Raw genomic sequence first — 15,505 nt, forward strand, 5'->3', positions numbered from 1 at the left:
TCAGTTAGTCTGGGGTACAGTAAAATGTTACAACATGTGGCTGGCAGAATATGCATTCAGTTACAAGTGGATTGCTTTGCTTTCTTCTTACAACAATTTAAGTTTCCCACCACCGCGAAAGGGCACAAGCAACCAGAACCTTATTTTAGCTGGCCTCAACAAAAAGAAACATCAGAAGCAGTTGAGGGACCAGGAAGTGAGTCCTCCAAGGATGAGGAGGCATTCTGCTGGATGGCTTTTTAAAATGTTTCCTCCAGAGTCACCTGCCTCATTAACAATAGTTTTTGTCTTAGAAATCTCTTTTTATTTTATAAGCTGGCATGATTTCCTGTCCTCTTAGGAATGTATGCATGCTGCCCCAGTCCTTCAGCAAGCCCATCACACATTTCCACCACATCTTCCATAGGCACTTTTTCTGCAGTATTAGCATCACCTTTATTGTCACTGTTGTGATCAACTTAATTCAGAACAATTATAGCTATTTTACCATTGATCAGTGAATGAACAACAGGAGCCTTATTACTGATGTTAATAACTTCTTTGATATCTACTTTTCCAGCTTACTGACTGACTCTGAAGGTGTAGTTTTGCATGTATAAGGATGTCAGACATTATTTTTTTCTCATTTGACACACAGAATCCTTCAAAGTCATCGTACCGTTAAGTGGCGTGTGTTCATCATGGCATTAATGGATTTGTTTTTTTAATACACAATCAAGATCTTCATTTTTAGCTTTATGCAGTGTTTTTCTAGTTTTCATTAACTTCTGTTCATCACTTTCAGCATAGGACTTCAACAGTTTATCCTTCTGTTTCTTTAGGTCAGGCATCCTCAAACTATAGCCCATGGACCACATGTGGGTATTTTTGCCCGTTTGTTTTTTTACTTCAAAATAAGATATGTGCATTGTGCATAGGAATTTGTTCATAGTTTTCTTTAAACTATAGTCCAGCCCTCCAACGGTCTGAGGGCAGTGAACTGGCCCCCTGTTTAAAAAGTTTGAGGACCCCTGCTTTATGTCATACACATGGTGGTCATTCCAACACCATAGTCTTCTGTTAGACGTTTTCCACACTTACTCTACTGTCCAGTGTCTCCAGTAGCTTGATTTTCTGTGCTACAGATAAACATAAATGCTTCTTTTTCTCATCACTGTTACCCATAGGGGTATCTGCAGGCATTTTTGACATTTTCAACAATATCTTTACACCACAGAGAAGAGAATAAGCAAAAACCCACAGTAATCCATGTAGATCTTGGCCCCACGTGTGGCCTCATGGAGAACCTGCCATTGGCATGTCCAGCCTGCACATGTGCATTTTATTACCCTGCATGGGTGTGCTAGTGAGGAGGAATCTGGGTGAGCACAGAAAAGATATATCCCAGCTGAAGGGAGCTGGGAGGGTCTTTATGACCTTGGGGAGGCTGAATAAACTAAATGTTGTGTGTCTGAAACTCATCACATTAGATCTGGTGTGGTATTTTCTACTTGTGCTCAAAAAGTTTCAGATTTTTGGAGCATTTTGGTTCTTTGGATTAGGATGCTCCACCTGTATCTTTACACTTAGGGTGGCCCTCTCTTTTTTTTCTGTGAGTGGGGTTTTATCTCAATGGCCTGTTCTGGCACTCCCTAGCTCTCTGCAAAAGCTGGTAGCAGAAACTAAAGAAATAGGGTTTTTTTTGAAAATTAGTAGTGTGTTTGCTTTTTTAAAAAAATCTATTTATGAATAACATAAGTGTTCTATTTTCCATCTTTTATTTTTCTCAAGGCAATGGGAATTGTGTGGCTCTATTCTCTTTGTTGATCTGTGTAGTTTTGAGAGGATGTGTAAAGATTCAGATACTGCTTAGCTGCTCAGAAGTCCCTTCTTTATTGTTTTCGATAAACTTCAAATTACTAATAATTTCATCACTAATTATACAACTAATTAGTGATTTCAGATCAGCAATTTTGTCATCAGCCAAATGTGTTCTTTTGTTTCAACTCTTCTATAAATTTTTAAGTTCTGGCATCCTATGTTTAATTTCTGAGAACTATTTCTTATTCTCCCATTGCTCCCTTTCCATAACAGTCTTTATATTACAGATGCAGTATCCTTTCAAGTGTCTGAGATTACTAATTAGAAAAAAAGTATGAAAGTTTCTGGTTTTTTCATTGTTTCTAGGTTGTGTGTTCTGTTTATTCACCTCAGTCTTTCTCTTTGATGCTTTAATTTTATTTATTTCAGAAGAACTTTGGTTGCCTTTTCAGATTTATGAAGTGTTATATCGTTAGTATAATTATCTGGTTTGGGTTTCCTTTGCAATTGGGTAGATCTGTTTAACCAAAGTCCTGCACTTGAATGGGAGGAGATTAAGGCCAGCAGACTCTGCAATAGTGGGCTGGTCCTATAGATGGATTTTCCCTTTAAGGATGCTTGAATAGGGAATAGGTAACACTTTTATTTATCATAGCAATGAGTTCTTTGCTCTGGTTGCAGAGATTTTTACTCAATGTTATTTCTAGAAAGAACTGCTTTTCATATTCTTCTAAGTCTTTCCTACATGCAGTCTGGAGTTTCTTGAAGCCCCTGCTGTGTCTTCTCCCTAGCTTTAACTCCCATATCCTAGGGTCTCTCCTGGCAAATCTACATTGTAAAGAAGTTCTCAAGGATACAAATGGGGGCAAACTACAACCAGCTGCTCTCTCTGTTTACAAGGAGTGGGCTGGGGGTGGGAAGGAGGGGCGCACTGCCCTAGCCACTCAATTGTGGCCACAGAATGGCCATCACCTGGAAGTTTGTTAGAAATGCAGACTCTGGGGCCTCACCCCAGGCTTCTTCAGTGGGAACTGTTATGTTTAACAGGACCTTCAGATGATTGGTGTGGACTTTAAGGTTTGAAAATCCTTGTTGTATATAATCACTAAGTAATTACTCTGCTCTTGCTGCTCTCTACCCCCATCTACTTCAAAAGTAAGACTATCTTGGGTGCCACTCAGAAGCCTTCAAGAATTTCCCCCTCCATTTTTTTTTTTTTTTTTTTTTTTGTGAGACAGAGTCTTGCTCTGTGGCCCAGCCAGGGTGCAGTGGCCTCATTGTAGCTCACTGTAACCTCAAACTCCTGACCTCAAGCAATCCTCCCCCCTTGGCCTCCCAAAGCCACAGCACCTGGCCTCCACCTCCATTTTCTAAGGTCAGCATTATTAGAAAGAGAAATTAATTCATATCCACAATCCCAACAAGATCTGATCCTTTTCTAGTGACATTATCTATCTCTTGCTTCTCTCACAGAATCCCCTAGTTTTTTAAATTTTTAAATATTTAATGTAAATTCTAGGATTCAATATAATTTAAAGAAGGTTGTGGTGGAGTATTTGTGTGGAAGGGGGTGAGATCCATAAGACTAAAAGCATTTTATGCCAATGCTTTAAACAACTGTTTTATATCAGTATATACAGTAGAAAAACCTGGAAATATGCTTTAATTCTTATGTTTGTTCCTATATTTATTCATTCATGAGAAATTTATTCCCATTATAGCCTTACTCTCTTCTATCTTTAATGCTATTGTGGTGATATATTTTATTTTACATATCTTATATATTTAATAATATTTTATTATTTTTGCTTTGATTTGTCAGTAGTCTTCAGTAAAAAGTAAAAAACCATAGTTGATAATATTTCTCCACATATTTAACTTTTACAGTGCTCTTCATTCCTTCTAGCAGATTCAGGTTACCATGTGGGATTATTTCCCTTCAGGTTCATTTATTCCTTTGTCTATTCCCATAATGTGCAACCACCACATCATGTGAAAGTCTCCTCTAGTATTTGCTTACTGTGGAAGATCTTAACTCTCTCTGGAATTTGTTCCTTTATATTTCTCTGTCTTCAGAGTTCTCTCACATTTAAGGAAAACTATGGGTTTTTAACTTCATCAGTATTTTGTTTGTTTTTGATAGGAGTGAAAGTCTTTCTAATCTGCTGCTGAACCTCATTGATCACATATTTATACTTTTTTGGCTATTTCTCCATGCTTCCAGCTTCACCCAGCCTAGAGAATATCCTTTAATAGTTCTTGAAGTGTGTGTCTACGGACAATAAATTCTCTCAGCTCTAGTTATCTTGAAATGTCCTCATTTCATCTTCATTTTAAAAATAAATGTTCAATGGATATAGAATTCTAAATGGAAGGCTTTTGGGTCAGTATTCCAAAGATGTCATTCCATTGGATTATAGCTTCCCTTGTTTCTGTTGGAAAGTTAATGATTATTTTTTAATGTTGTTGTTCTGAAGATAATGTGCCTTTTTTCACTGGTTGCTTTTGAAATTTTCTCCTTTCATTTTCAGCAGTTTGGTTCTGATATACCTTAGTGAAGTTTTCTTTGGTTTATCCTATGTGGTAGTAGAAGAACTGCTTAAATCTGTGAGTTGCTGTATTTTATCAGATTTGAAAACTTTTTAACTATTTTAAAAAGTAATATTTCTGTTACATGTTCTCTTACCTGTTGTTTTGGGATTTTTGTTCATATCTCATGTCTCTCATACATCATACATCCTATTCTTTCTATTTTTCTCCCTCTCTGTGCTTCAATTTGAATGTTTTCAGTTGATCTGTTTTCATTCCCATCTATCCTGTCTTCTGCTGTGTCCAGTCTGCTGTTAAACAAATCTAATGAGTTCTTAATTTCAGATATTAGTATTTTATGATTCTGAAAGTTTCATCTGATTTGTTATAATAGATTCTAATTCTCTGTTAAAATAATGCATCTTTTAATCCATTTTGTCTACCTTTTTTTCTATTTTCTTTAGCATATCAATCATAATTATTTCAGTTTTTGTCTGTCAATAATGGGAACATCTCTGAGTCTATATCTATTGACTATTTTATCTCTTGATTATTGGTCACTTTTTCTTCTTTGCATTTGTATTAGTTTTTATTTTATGCTGGACATTATGGATGATATGTTGTACAGGCTTATGCACACATAAAGGGTTTTGATCTGGTAGGCAGTTAAATTACTGGTGGATCACTCTGATCTTTTTGAGGTATGGTTTTAGGTTTCCCTAGGATGTTTCCATTTCTGTTTTGTCCTTACTCTTAGAGTGTAGACAATATGATGGCAGCTCCTATGGTGTTGCCTTTATTCCTAGAGTATGGCTTTTCTGCAGTTTAATCTAAAAGCCCAGGGTGTTCATCAAAGTCTGTTTATTCAGGCTGGGCCCAAACACCAATTATCTCTCCATAGAACTTTGCAATCTTCATAATGTTTCATCAATTCTGAGGCTTGCTGTTCTCTGTAAGCCTCTAGGACTCTTGGCTAAATTTGTAGGGCCCAGGAGTTGACCAAGCATTAAAGTAGAATTTCCATGAAGACTTTTTTGGGATTTTCCCTCTGAGGCTCCCCTTCTTGACAGACATCCTGCCAATACTGACCACTTTTGCATCCATAATCTCCAATCCCTGTCTTTTCCATTTAGAAACTCCTCCTCCTTGCAGTGTGGCCTAGACAATGTTCCTAGCAAGATAACTTGAGCCAATATGGGGCTGTGATAATGGATTGACCCAGTGATGCTTAATTCAGATTAGCTACTTATGTTTTCTCATAGGTTTGGCTTAGATCTTCTGCCTTATTCACATACAGATAACTTTTAGGGTAAAGCCTATCTTTTAGCAACATTAGAGAGTTATTGAAAGTTTACTATGTGCCAACTACTTTTTATGTAATGTATCTCTTTTAATCTCCATGACAAGCACATAAGAAATAATAATAAAAGTGGAGAAGAAAGAAAGAATAATAGTTAGTATTTATACAGTATTACCAAGTGCCAGACATTGTTCTGAGCATTTTATATGTCCGTATGTATATACATACATATTCATTTAATCCTCACATCAACCTTATAGATAGGTACTATTTTATTATTCCTGCTTTATAAATGGAGAATCTGAGAAATTATAGGGATTAAGTAACTCCTTCTTCTCCCCCCAAAGACACACAATATATATGAATGGTAGAATTCAGAATTCAAATTTAGTCAGGTTGGTTCCAGAATTTGTGCTCTAATCACTTCACTATTGGTGATTTATGCTCACATTACAGAGAAGAGAACTGAATTTTAGAAAGGTTAGGGATCTCCCCAGTGTCTTAGTGCTAGTAAGTAGCAGCATGAGGGTTTGAACAAGACTCCAAAGCCCTTGCTCTTTGCTCTAGACCACTCTTCTTTCTAAAGGAGAGAAGAAAAAAGTTTTCACTTTTAGCACATTACTTTTAGGATTTTGTGAGGACTTGAGAGACAACCAAATAGCTTCCTTTTGTTTTTAAAGAAGATGGTATCTTCTTATGCATATGGTCTATTGACCAATTTATGGCCAGGACCTGGAACGGGGTTGTTTTTCCCATTGACATGTGTTATTTTTAATACCTCTAAGGCTAACTCTTAGGGAAGTATATTGACAATTCCATGAGTGCCTGCTTTGAAGGTGGAAAAATGGCAGAGCTCAACCTCGAGGTTCTCTGCCTACACTGGGGACACATCATGCTCAACCGACTCGTGCACTTCAGGCACAAGCACCTGTGTTCCTTTGGTGTCTCAAGCATTTGCTAGCCAGAAACAGGGCCCTTGAGAGGGTCTGAGAAACAGCATATTTGTTTTGTTAAGACTTCCAGGCTCAGACTGGGAGAGGGAGTTTGTTCCTTTGTTGGGGATATTAGACCCAGTTACTCCCTTGTGCTGTGCAGGGTGTTTACACGGTGAGCCTGGAGTGCTATGGAGGCTGTAGGGTGCATTCTGCTGTAGGAGCCACACAGAACCCAGGGGTCTCACCTAATCTCTGACACTGACCACCCTTCTTTGCAGTGTGGAGGCTGCCAGCATCGGGTTCGTCATTGTTATCGACCGACGAAGGGACAAGTGGAGCTCCATAAAGGCATCCTTGACACGAATAGCCGTAAATATTTTTTTCCTGTTATTATTATAAAAGTCACTTAAATTATCTATTCAAGTATTTCATGTTAAAGTCCTGGGGAAAAAGCAATTATGTCATATTTTGGGAAGAAGCTCTTTGTAGCAGGCACTGTTGTGTCTTGTCCATATCTCCTCTGCTACCTGAAGGTCACCTACAGACAATTCCTGAGCATGTCAAAGGCTTCATGAGTCTCTTTACCTTATTGACCTCTCTGGTCACTGAAGAGGGACAGGCAGGGAGTGCTGGGAAGTTTCAGGAATAATCTGTGACCATTGAGTTCCAGGAGTTGATGGATAAATATTCCAGCTTCTGTACCCCTCAGTGAGACAATTCTGAGGTGTGTTCCACACAGTATCTCAGAGGGTCTCAGCCCGTTTTGCCTATAGCAATAACCCCCTAATTGATACACTAGCTCTCTCTTTTCCTCGTTGTCTTTCTCATTTTGTTTCCTGGAATCACCTCCCCAACAAACTATTAAATACTTATACCCAAATCTTTGTCCTGAGGGTTTGCTTTGAGGGCAACTCAATTTAAGACAGTCTTTATTTCAGTTTTCAAATTACTTTTTTCACAGATTAGAAGGACAATGGCAAAACCAGACTGAATGATATTTAAGTAGCTCGATTGGAGGTGCACTTGCATTTGGCATTAAATCATACAATTTTGGATGGGCTTCCTTTTCCTTATTAGTCTGACTTTGATCCATGTTTGTTGCCTTTCCGCAAATAGATGGATCCTCCCTCTGTGGGGACCTCAGACCTGTCAATTCAGCCACATGGTCAAGCAGAGATGCCTGAGGGCCAGCACATCAGCATTTTTACCTGAGCACACACTTGCATATACCCACTTACAGAAGCAGTCATACACACAGACTTGCACACACGCACACACAGTCCCTTTCGGATTGCTTTAGAGCCCCATCCAGATTCACTAATTGTGTCTCAGCTGATTTATTCTGTCATGACATAACAAAATACAGTATTCATCTGTTTAGGATCTTGCATTTCAAAGATAGGAGAAGGGAATACTCCCTTCTGTTTCTGCATAGATTTTTAGGTCCCTTTAATTTAGTTTTGGTTACAGAATTTATCTTTGGGATCATTGCAACTGTGGTTGATGCCCATGACTATTCCAGTGGTCTGGCTTCTAGAGTGTTCTGGTTTTCCAGGATTCATAGACAATATTTGAATAATGTAATATTTGAGCCTAGTTTGTCCCAGAGTTACATTTGTCACTTTATGTGCAAAATATGCTGTAGTGCAAGAATCACAAAATCTATCAGAATCTCCTCAAGTGCTTGTTGAAAATACGATACCTAGATTTCATCCCAGTGCTAATGAGTCATAATACTCTAGAGTAAAAGACCAGATTTTTTTTTTTTTAAATTAGCAACTTAGGAGGTTGTTTTGGGGAATCTCTGGAAGAGCAGAAAGCCATGGGCAGTTCCCATGGAGACTCAGGTTCCTAAATGTACCACTGAGGAGTCATATGAATCTAGGCAATCTCTGCTCAGGACCTCACCTCAAGATGAGGGGAATACTTTCTGAAAGCAACTTGATAATAATATGCATCAAAATGCTTAAAATACTAATTCTTTGATTCAGTACTTCTTCTAGAAATCTATCCTAAGAAAATATTCCAAAATGTGATAAAGTTGTTCATGTCAGAGTTATTTATAATAGCAAAATTATCAAAAAGCCTAAGTGACTAGCAATCCCAATAAAGGATTGGTTAAATAAGCTGCATACCCATAAAATTAATATTTCCAAAGACTTTATTAATAACAGGAATAAAAGCTCATGGTATAATGTTAAGTGAAAAGGCAGGTTACAAAGTATTTCCACAGTATGAGTTTAACCATGATAAAGACATTTAAACAAAGAAAACAGCCCATAAGTAAATAAATTGAAATACTTATGGTTGTGAGATCATAGATGAATTTTCTTTTTCTAATATATACTTTTATTTTTTAAATTTTTCTATGAAGAATATGAATTATTTCTATAATCAGAAAATTTTTCTGATTATAGTTGGTTTGCTTTGGTTTTTCAGAAAGGGTTTGGATTATCTGACCTCTGAGGTCTCTTTTAGCTCTGAAATCCTGTGAAACCTACATCCATGGTGTCTACTTTAACTTTTTCTCTGTAGTCTTGGGCAAGAGGAGACCAGAGCAGACCGTGATAATGGGCATGACATTTTCTCTTGCCTCCCCGCTGATGTTTTTCATGATCCTTCCAGGTGGCATTTCCAGGAAATTTACAGCTCATATTCATCCTTCGTCCATCCTGCTTTATCCAGAGGACATTCACTGACATTGGCATTAAATACTATCGAGACGAATTTAAAATGAAAGTGCCGGTAAGCATGACCTTTCACCTTATCTCCGTTTGGCTAGGGCATCTGGAAAAGATGGCATTTGAGCAGGGTTTCTAAGAAAAGTCCGATTCAACAGGCGGAGAGAGAGAGGAGGGCATTCTGGGCTGAGGGAACAGCACAGGGAAAGGCAGAGGCAGGAAGTGCACATTTGATGTGAGGTCTTCGGGAAGATACATTTTTGTTGGAGTACGTAGACTGTAATCTTTTAGAAGTGAGGTAGAAACATGGAATGGGTCGTCAATGTGAGGATACAGGGTCTGGGTTTTATTCATTAGGCACTGGGGATCCAGGGAAGGTTTTCTAGGTGGGGAGTGACATGGTAAAGTGAGACTGGAGTTATATCAATCCAACGGCGGCATCTAAGAATGTAGAAAGAGATTGAAGGAGGAAGCTAAATTGTACAGATGAAACAAACTACAGATCTAAACTATGGGGTGACATAAATATAGGAAACTGTACAGTAAAAATTAAATTCAACATTGTGATTCTCAGAAAAACAAAAAGATTCAAAATTTTACCACAACTTTGGCAAGCAGATATGGGGAAATAGGTATTCTTATACTTTGCTGGTAGGAATGGAGTTGGTAAGATAAATGCAATGATAAAGTTGATGCAACCATAATAGAAATGAGGCTTGGAAGGAAGAAGTTTATTATATTCACATTCTCAGAGGCAAAGGTCACCTCCTGCCAAACAGAGCCACAGGGGAAGCAGCAGGTTTGGGTCAGGAGGCAGAGGCAGGTGCAAGGGGAAAGGCTAGGCCACAACTGTTAGTGGGGTTTCTGTGGGGAGGAAGAACAGGGGGGATAGCTTAGCATTGGCTAGTTTGAATAATCCCTGCAAGCTTTGGGGCATAGAGGTGGTCTCTGGTTACCTGGCTTCTGACCCTGGGAAGATTTAGGGGAAAGGAAATATTGGCTTAGAATGCGAGAGTTTGGTAAGGAGATGCTTGGGGACTTGGAGTTGAGGTTGGTTGTTGTGCTCCCACCTGGGCCCTTTGCTGTCTCTAAATGGCTAGTCCTGGCAGGGCCAATGTCTTCCCAGTCATGAGACAATGAGTACAAGAGCATCAAGAAGACAGAAAACAAGAAAATGTAGTTCACATAACTGACTCTGTGATGAAAGGATGCCAAATAGACAAACACAGAATCTAAGAAAACACAGAACAACTATTTTAAGGCCAGTTTTATATGCTCAGTGTGTCCTGTGAGTTTGACAAGCAAAATTATTCTGTTTTTTTTCCTTTTCTACTAATATATAGAATTTTAAAACCTTTTTAAAAGCTCTATCCTGTAGAGACTAAAAGAGGGGAAAAGATTTTGTGGTGAAACTGCCTTTCCTTTATTTTTGAAATTACATGTGATTTACTCTTTTTGGTGTACAGTTTTATGGTTTTTGACAAATGCATGGATTTATTTAATCACCACTACAGTCAAGATGCAGAATGGTTCCATCCTCCCCTAAAACTTCCACATGCTGCCCCTTCATAGTCAACCCCTCTTCCCAGCCCTCACCTCTGGCAGCCACTGATCTGCCCTCCATCTCTACAGTTTTTCCAAGAGTCATGCACATGGACTTCCAATCATGCACCGCATAAGGATGTTTCATGTTAAAGAAGTACCAGTTAATCCATTCACCGGGAAAGAACATTTGAGTTGTTTCTAGTTTTTAGTGATTAAGAATAAAAGCTGATATTCACGTACAGATTTTTGCTAGGCCAAAGAGTATTAAATAGATATACGTTTAACTTTATAAGAAAATGCCAAACTGTTTTGCAAAGTGGTTCTACCGTTTTGCATTCCCAAAAGCAATGCATGAGAATTCTAGCTGCTCCATAGTTTTGCCAATTTGCTAAAAACAGGGTAATTAATTTTTTTTTTTATCTATTCTAGTAGGTGTGTCATGGTATCTCCCTGTGGTTTTAATTTGCAGTTCCCTAATGACTAATGATATTGAGCCTCTTTTCTTGTATTTATTTTCCATCTGCCTATCTTCTTTGGTGAAGCTACTATTGAAATCCTTTGCTCATTTTTAGCTGGGTTCTTTCCTTATTGTTAAGTTTTGAGAGTTCTTTATATATTCTGAATATAAGTCATTGTCAGATATATGACTTGCAAATGTTTTCTTCTAGTTTGTAGGTTGTACCTTCATTCTTTTAACAATGTCTTCTATAGAGCAAGTGTTTTTAATTTGATGAAATCTAGTTTATCAGTTTTTCTTTTATGGGTTGTGCTTTTGGTGTCCTATCTCAGAACTCTTTGCCCAACCCAAAGATTTTGCCTAAGATTTTTCTGGGAAAACACTTTCTCCACTCACATAGCATTTCTGACACTTAATGTATAGTGTGGGTTTATTCCACACCAAGCAATTCTCCAGCTCTCTGGACATAAATAATCCTGGTGTTCTACAATTTAGTTCAGTTCTAAAATCAGTTCACTGATTTTAGAATAAGATCCCACAAATTAAGGAGTCGGTGCCACAAGACTTCCCCCACTTCAGATGCCAATAAGTCTGGGTAGGAATTCTGTACTTCTGACCTACTGGCTATAAATTAGGAGGTTCCCACAGACCCCTCTTTGGGTTCTATAATGATTCTCAGAACTAATGGGAAACACTTTACTTATGTATATTGATTTATTATAAAGGATACAACTCAGAACAACCAAAAAAAAAAGAGGGCGCATAGGGCAAAGTGGGGGGGGGCATGGAGCTTCTATGCCCTCTCTAGGTGTGCCACCCACCCAGCACCTTGGTATGTTTACCAACCTGGAAGTAGTGGGTGGGTCCGAAACTTATAATCACTTATAATTTATCACTTATAATCACTTGGTCTTCCTGGTAACCAGCCCATCCTGAAGCTATCTAGGTTTCCCACACTGAGTCTCCTTATTAGCATAAACTCTGGTGTGACTAAAACAGACTCATTATGAATAACAAAAGATACTTCTGTCTCTCAGGAAATTAGGCAGGTTTTAGGAGCTCTGTGCCAAGGAATCAGGGATAAAGGCCAAATAAAGTTTTTTATTATACTACAGTTTTGTTCTAAATTCTCTTCCAAGTTTTATGTTTTACATTTATATCTGTGAACTATTTTGAATTAATTTTTGGATAGATGTGAAGAGTGTTAATCTAAATAACAGAGAGGGTCTCTCAAATAAAAGGGTTTTATTCAGGAACAGGACATTGCAATGGAAACAGTGTGCCATTGTATTCAGGAAGGTAAAGGGAGACAAATTTTTTTTTTTTTGGAGACAAATATTTTTAAAGGAAAAATGAGAAGGATTACATAATTATTTTGAGATAATTATCCTTGGCTACAAGGATCAATAACAAGGGTGATGCCAGTCCAAGGCTGGACAGGGAGTTGCTGGGGAGATGTCTTCCCAGAAGCATTTTTTGTGTAAGGTTAAGAAACCTTTGCTCAACGTTGTGGTTTTTGCAGTGTTTTGTTGTTAGGCATACAAATGTGAGAACCATCTCTTCGCGACTTCCCTGTAACAGTGGAAGGGAGGCTTAGCCTGACTAGCTCCATTTTGCTCCTGACCTCCCACAGTAATATACTTTAGGTTAAAAGCTTCTGCTTAGCTCTGCACACAGACCAGGTAATTATAGGAAGAATTTAGTTTGTAGAGGAAAAATGATAACCATCTTTTTCCCAAAACTAATTCCAGGGGAGACAAAGAGTATGCACACAGGTAACAATGCTATGTTAAAGACAGTGACCTGACCTACTCATCCAAAGTTAACTGACTGAGAGCAAAGAAATTTTACTACCTCCTCAGACCCTCACTGATGCCCAGAAGTCTGCAGTCCTCACTTACCTCTTGCAAGCCCTCTCCCCTTCCCTAACATAAAAAGGAGCCTACAGTTCATACGAACTTAAGATGATTCTTTAGGACATTAGCCCACCATCTTCTTGATTTGCTGGCTCTCCAAATAAAAGCTGCTTTCCTTGCCCCAACACGTTGTCTCTCAACTTATTGGTTGTCCTGTGGCAAATGGTATACGCTTGGACTCAGTTACATCCCTGGCTCTATTTGTTAGATTTTTGTTTTGTTTTGTTTTAACATTAGTGATTCCATTTTGATTATGGCAACTTTCTCAAGTGTGGCTCCAGGTTCCTTTTTTTGCATATGAATGTCCAGTTTTTCCAGCACCATTTGTTGTCAATAGAATTATTTTTCCATTGAATTGTTTTTACACCTTTGTAAAAAATCAGATTAGTGTTTGCCAGGGTTCAGGGATGGTGGGGAGGGAAAGTGGCAGTGCAGGGGAGATCTTTGCGGTGATGGAATAGTTCTGCGTGTCAATTGTGCTGGTGGTTACATGACCCACACGTGGGGTTGGGGGGAGTGACGTAGAACTACACTCACACATTACAAATTCCTGGTGGATATTATACTATAATTATTTAGTTAAATGGAATAGAAAATATGCAGCCTGGCAGAATAAGTTTCTGAAATTCCAGGGCTTGGGGCAAAGTTACTCCTGCCTGATTGTGATATTGTACATTGGTATTTTTTAGAAAATTCAAGTATTACTGTAAGAAGTAATGTTTCAAGAAGCAAAATACACTTTTATTAAAATAACTCGATAATTTATTACCTGTCCTATAATTTCTAATTTTAGAAAGATTAAAAACCTTTTTGAAACTCCTCAGATCTCAGTCCCAAACTGTTTTCAGAAGCAAAGGAGAAGGAGTAAGCCATGGGGCCTGACAAGGTTAGGGTGGTGACAGATAACAATCAGACTCCACTGGACCTAAGTTCCTCAAGGGCAGGGCCTGGCAGGCTTCCTATTTTATCCCCCAGTGCCTGGCATTTATTAGCAGTTCGATACATATCTGTTGAAAGAATAAATCTGTTTTGTTGTACAATTCTGTTTTTGCCTATAGACTGTGGGCCCTAATTTATATATTCTTCTCATTCCACAGTGGATTTACCACTTGACTAATACTGTGTGATAATAGCAGAAAGTCTATGTTCTCATATCCTCTGACCAAGAATCAATTTTCAGAATAATCTACAAGGAGTAAAGAAATATGGTATCACCAGTTAAAGGCCCCAAGGGGGATATGTTTCAGAGATTGGAGAGCAGAGTCCTTGTCCCCGATTAGGAGTGAGTCGTGAGTGTGAGATGGTCCCTGGGTCTGAAAGCCAGAGCCACAGCAGGCCAGGACTGCTGCAGATGGCTAGAAAGGAACGATTTGGGAGGTGTCAGCTTCCTCTAGCTGTGTGGGTGTCCATTCATCAGCAGGATTGTTAGTTTATAAAAACCCACTCCCTATTACATCCAGGCCTCCTCTGTGCAAGATAAATTGGGGGCACACAGAATTATTTGTGGGGGAGCATTATCGTAGTGAATCTTTTCAATACAGACTCTCTATGTCTCCCTATATTCCAATTTTATTTTTATATTCACCGGACCAGCCTTTATTGGGCTTCTCTTTGCAGATTTTTAGGCCTCAGCACAGCATTTGATTTTGGTGGCTGAGGACTATACCTTAGCTTGGTAACTTTTAGCAAAAATTCAGCTCAGACAAGACCTGACTTCTAGATAGCCTGGAATAGCCTGGACCCACACTTCCTAATCCAAGTCAACATTTTGTCACAGATTATACAACACTTTGGTATTTCTTCTTCAAAAGGGAGAAGTGGAAAGAGACTATAAAATATTTATCTGCTGGATATAGAAAACATCTTTAAATATAAATGCCTGATAAGGCTAAGTTGAATATTGTTTAAGTAATAGTAGAATCTGGATGAGCTACTATTTAATGATCTTTGAGGAACATATTTAATTTTCTTTCCCCCTTACAGATCATCTTGTTAAATTCTGTTTCTGACCTTCATGGCTACATTGACAAAAGCCAGCTGACACAGGAGTTAGGGGGGACTTTGGAATATCGCCATAGTCAGTGGATAAATCATCGCACTGTGAGTACCAACTTATGTGCACTTTTTACTGTCTCTCCTTATTGTCCAGAAGATGGGGTGGAGGGTTGAAGACCAACTGTTGAGAGGTCACCCCATGATGTCCTAACCTCAGGAAGGTTGGGATTACTAAGCCACAGGCCGGGAAAGGAGGAGAGTGGAAAGGTAAAGGCTGAGGTTCCTCCTGTTGACCACTTCACCTCACTGCATCTTCTGGTCCAGGGGTTGGGGAGCCTTGACTGAGA

The 15,505-nt window shown here is 38.6% G+C and overlaps 1 protein-coding gene across 3 annotated transcripts in view; it reads left to right on the forward strand.

The window, feature by feature from the left end:
• The window catches only part of MCF2L2 (MCF.2 cell line derived transforming sequence-like 2), a 209,069-nt gene that overhangs the window by 60,039 nt on the left and 133,525 nt on the right, over positions 1 to 15,505 (forward strand). For all 3 annotated transcript variants that reach the window (XR_012919427.1, XM_076003609.1, XM_076003608.1), the window contains exons 4-6: positions 6,843 to 6,933; positions 9,190 to 9,309; positions 15,147 to 15,263. Coding sequence is in view for 2 of the 3 variants with exons in the window: in XM_076003609.1 (XP_075859724.1) it covers positions 6,843 to 6,933; positions 9,190 to 9,309; positions 15,147 to 15,263 (328 nt within the window). In the remaining variant the exon portion in view is untranslated. The remainder of the gene's footprint in view (positions 1 to 6,842; positions 6,934 to 9,189; positions 9,310 to 15,146; positions 15,264 to 15,505) is intronic.

This window comes from Microcebus murinus, chromosome 1 (assembly GCF_040939455.1).
Source record: "Microcebus murinus isolate Inina chromosome 1, M.murinus_Inina_mat1.0, whole genome shotgun sequence".
NCBI classification, from domain to species: Eukaryota; Metazoa; Chordata; class Mammalia; order Primates; family Cheirogaleidae; genus Microcebus; species Microcebus murinus.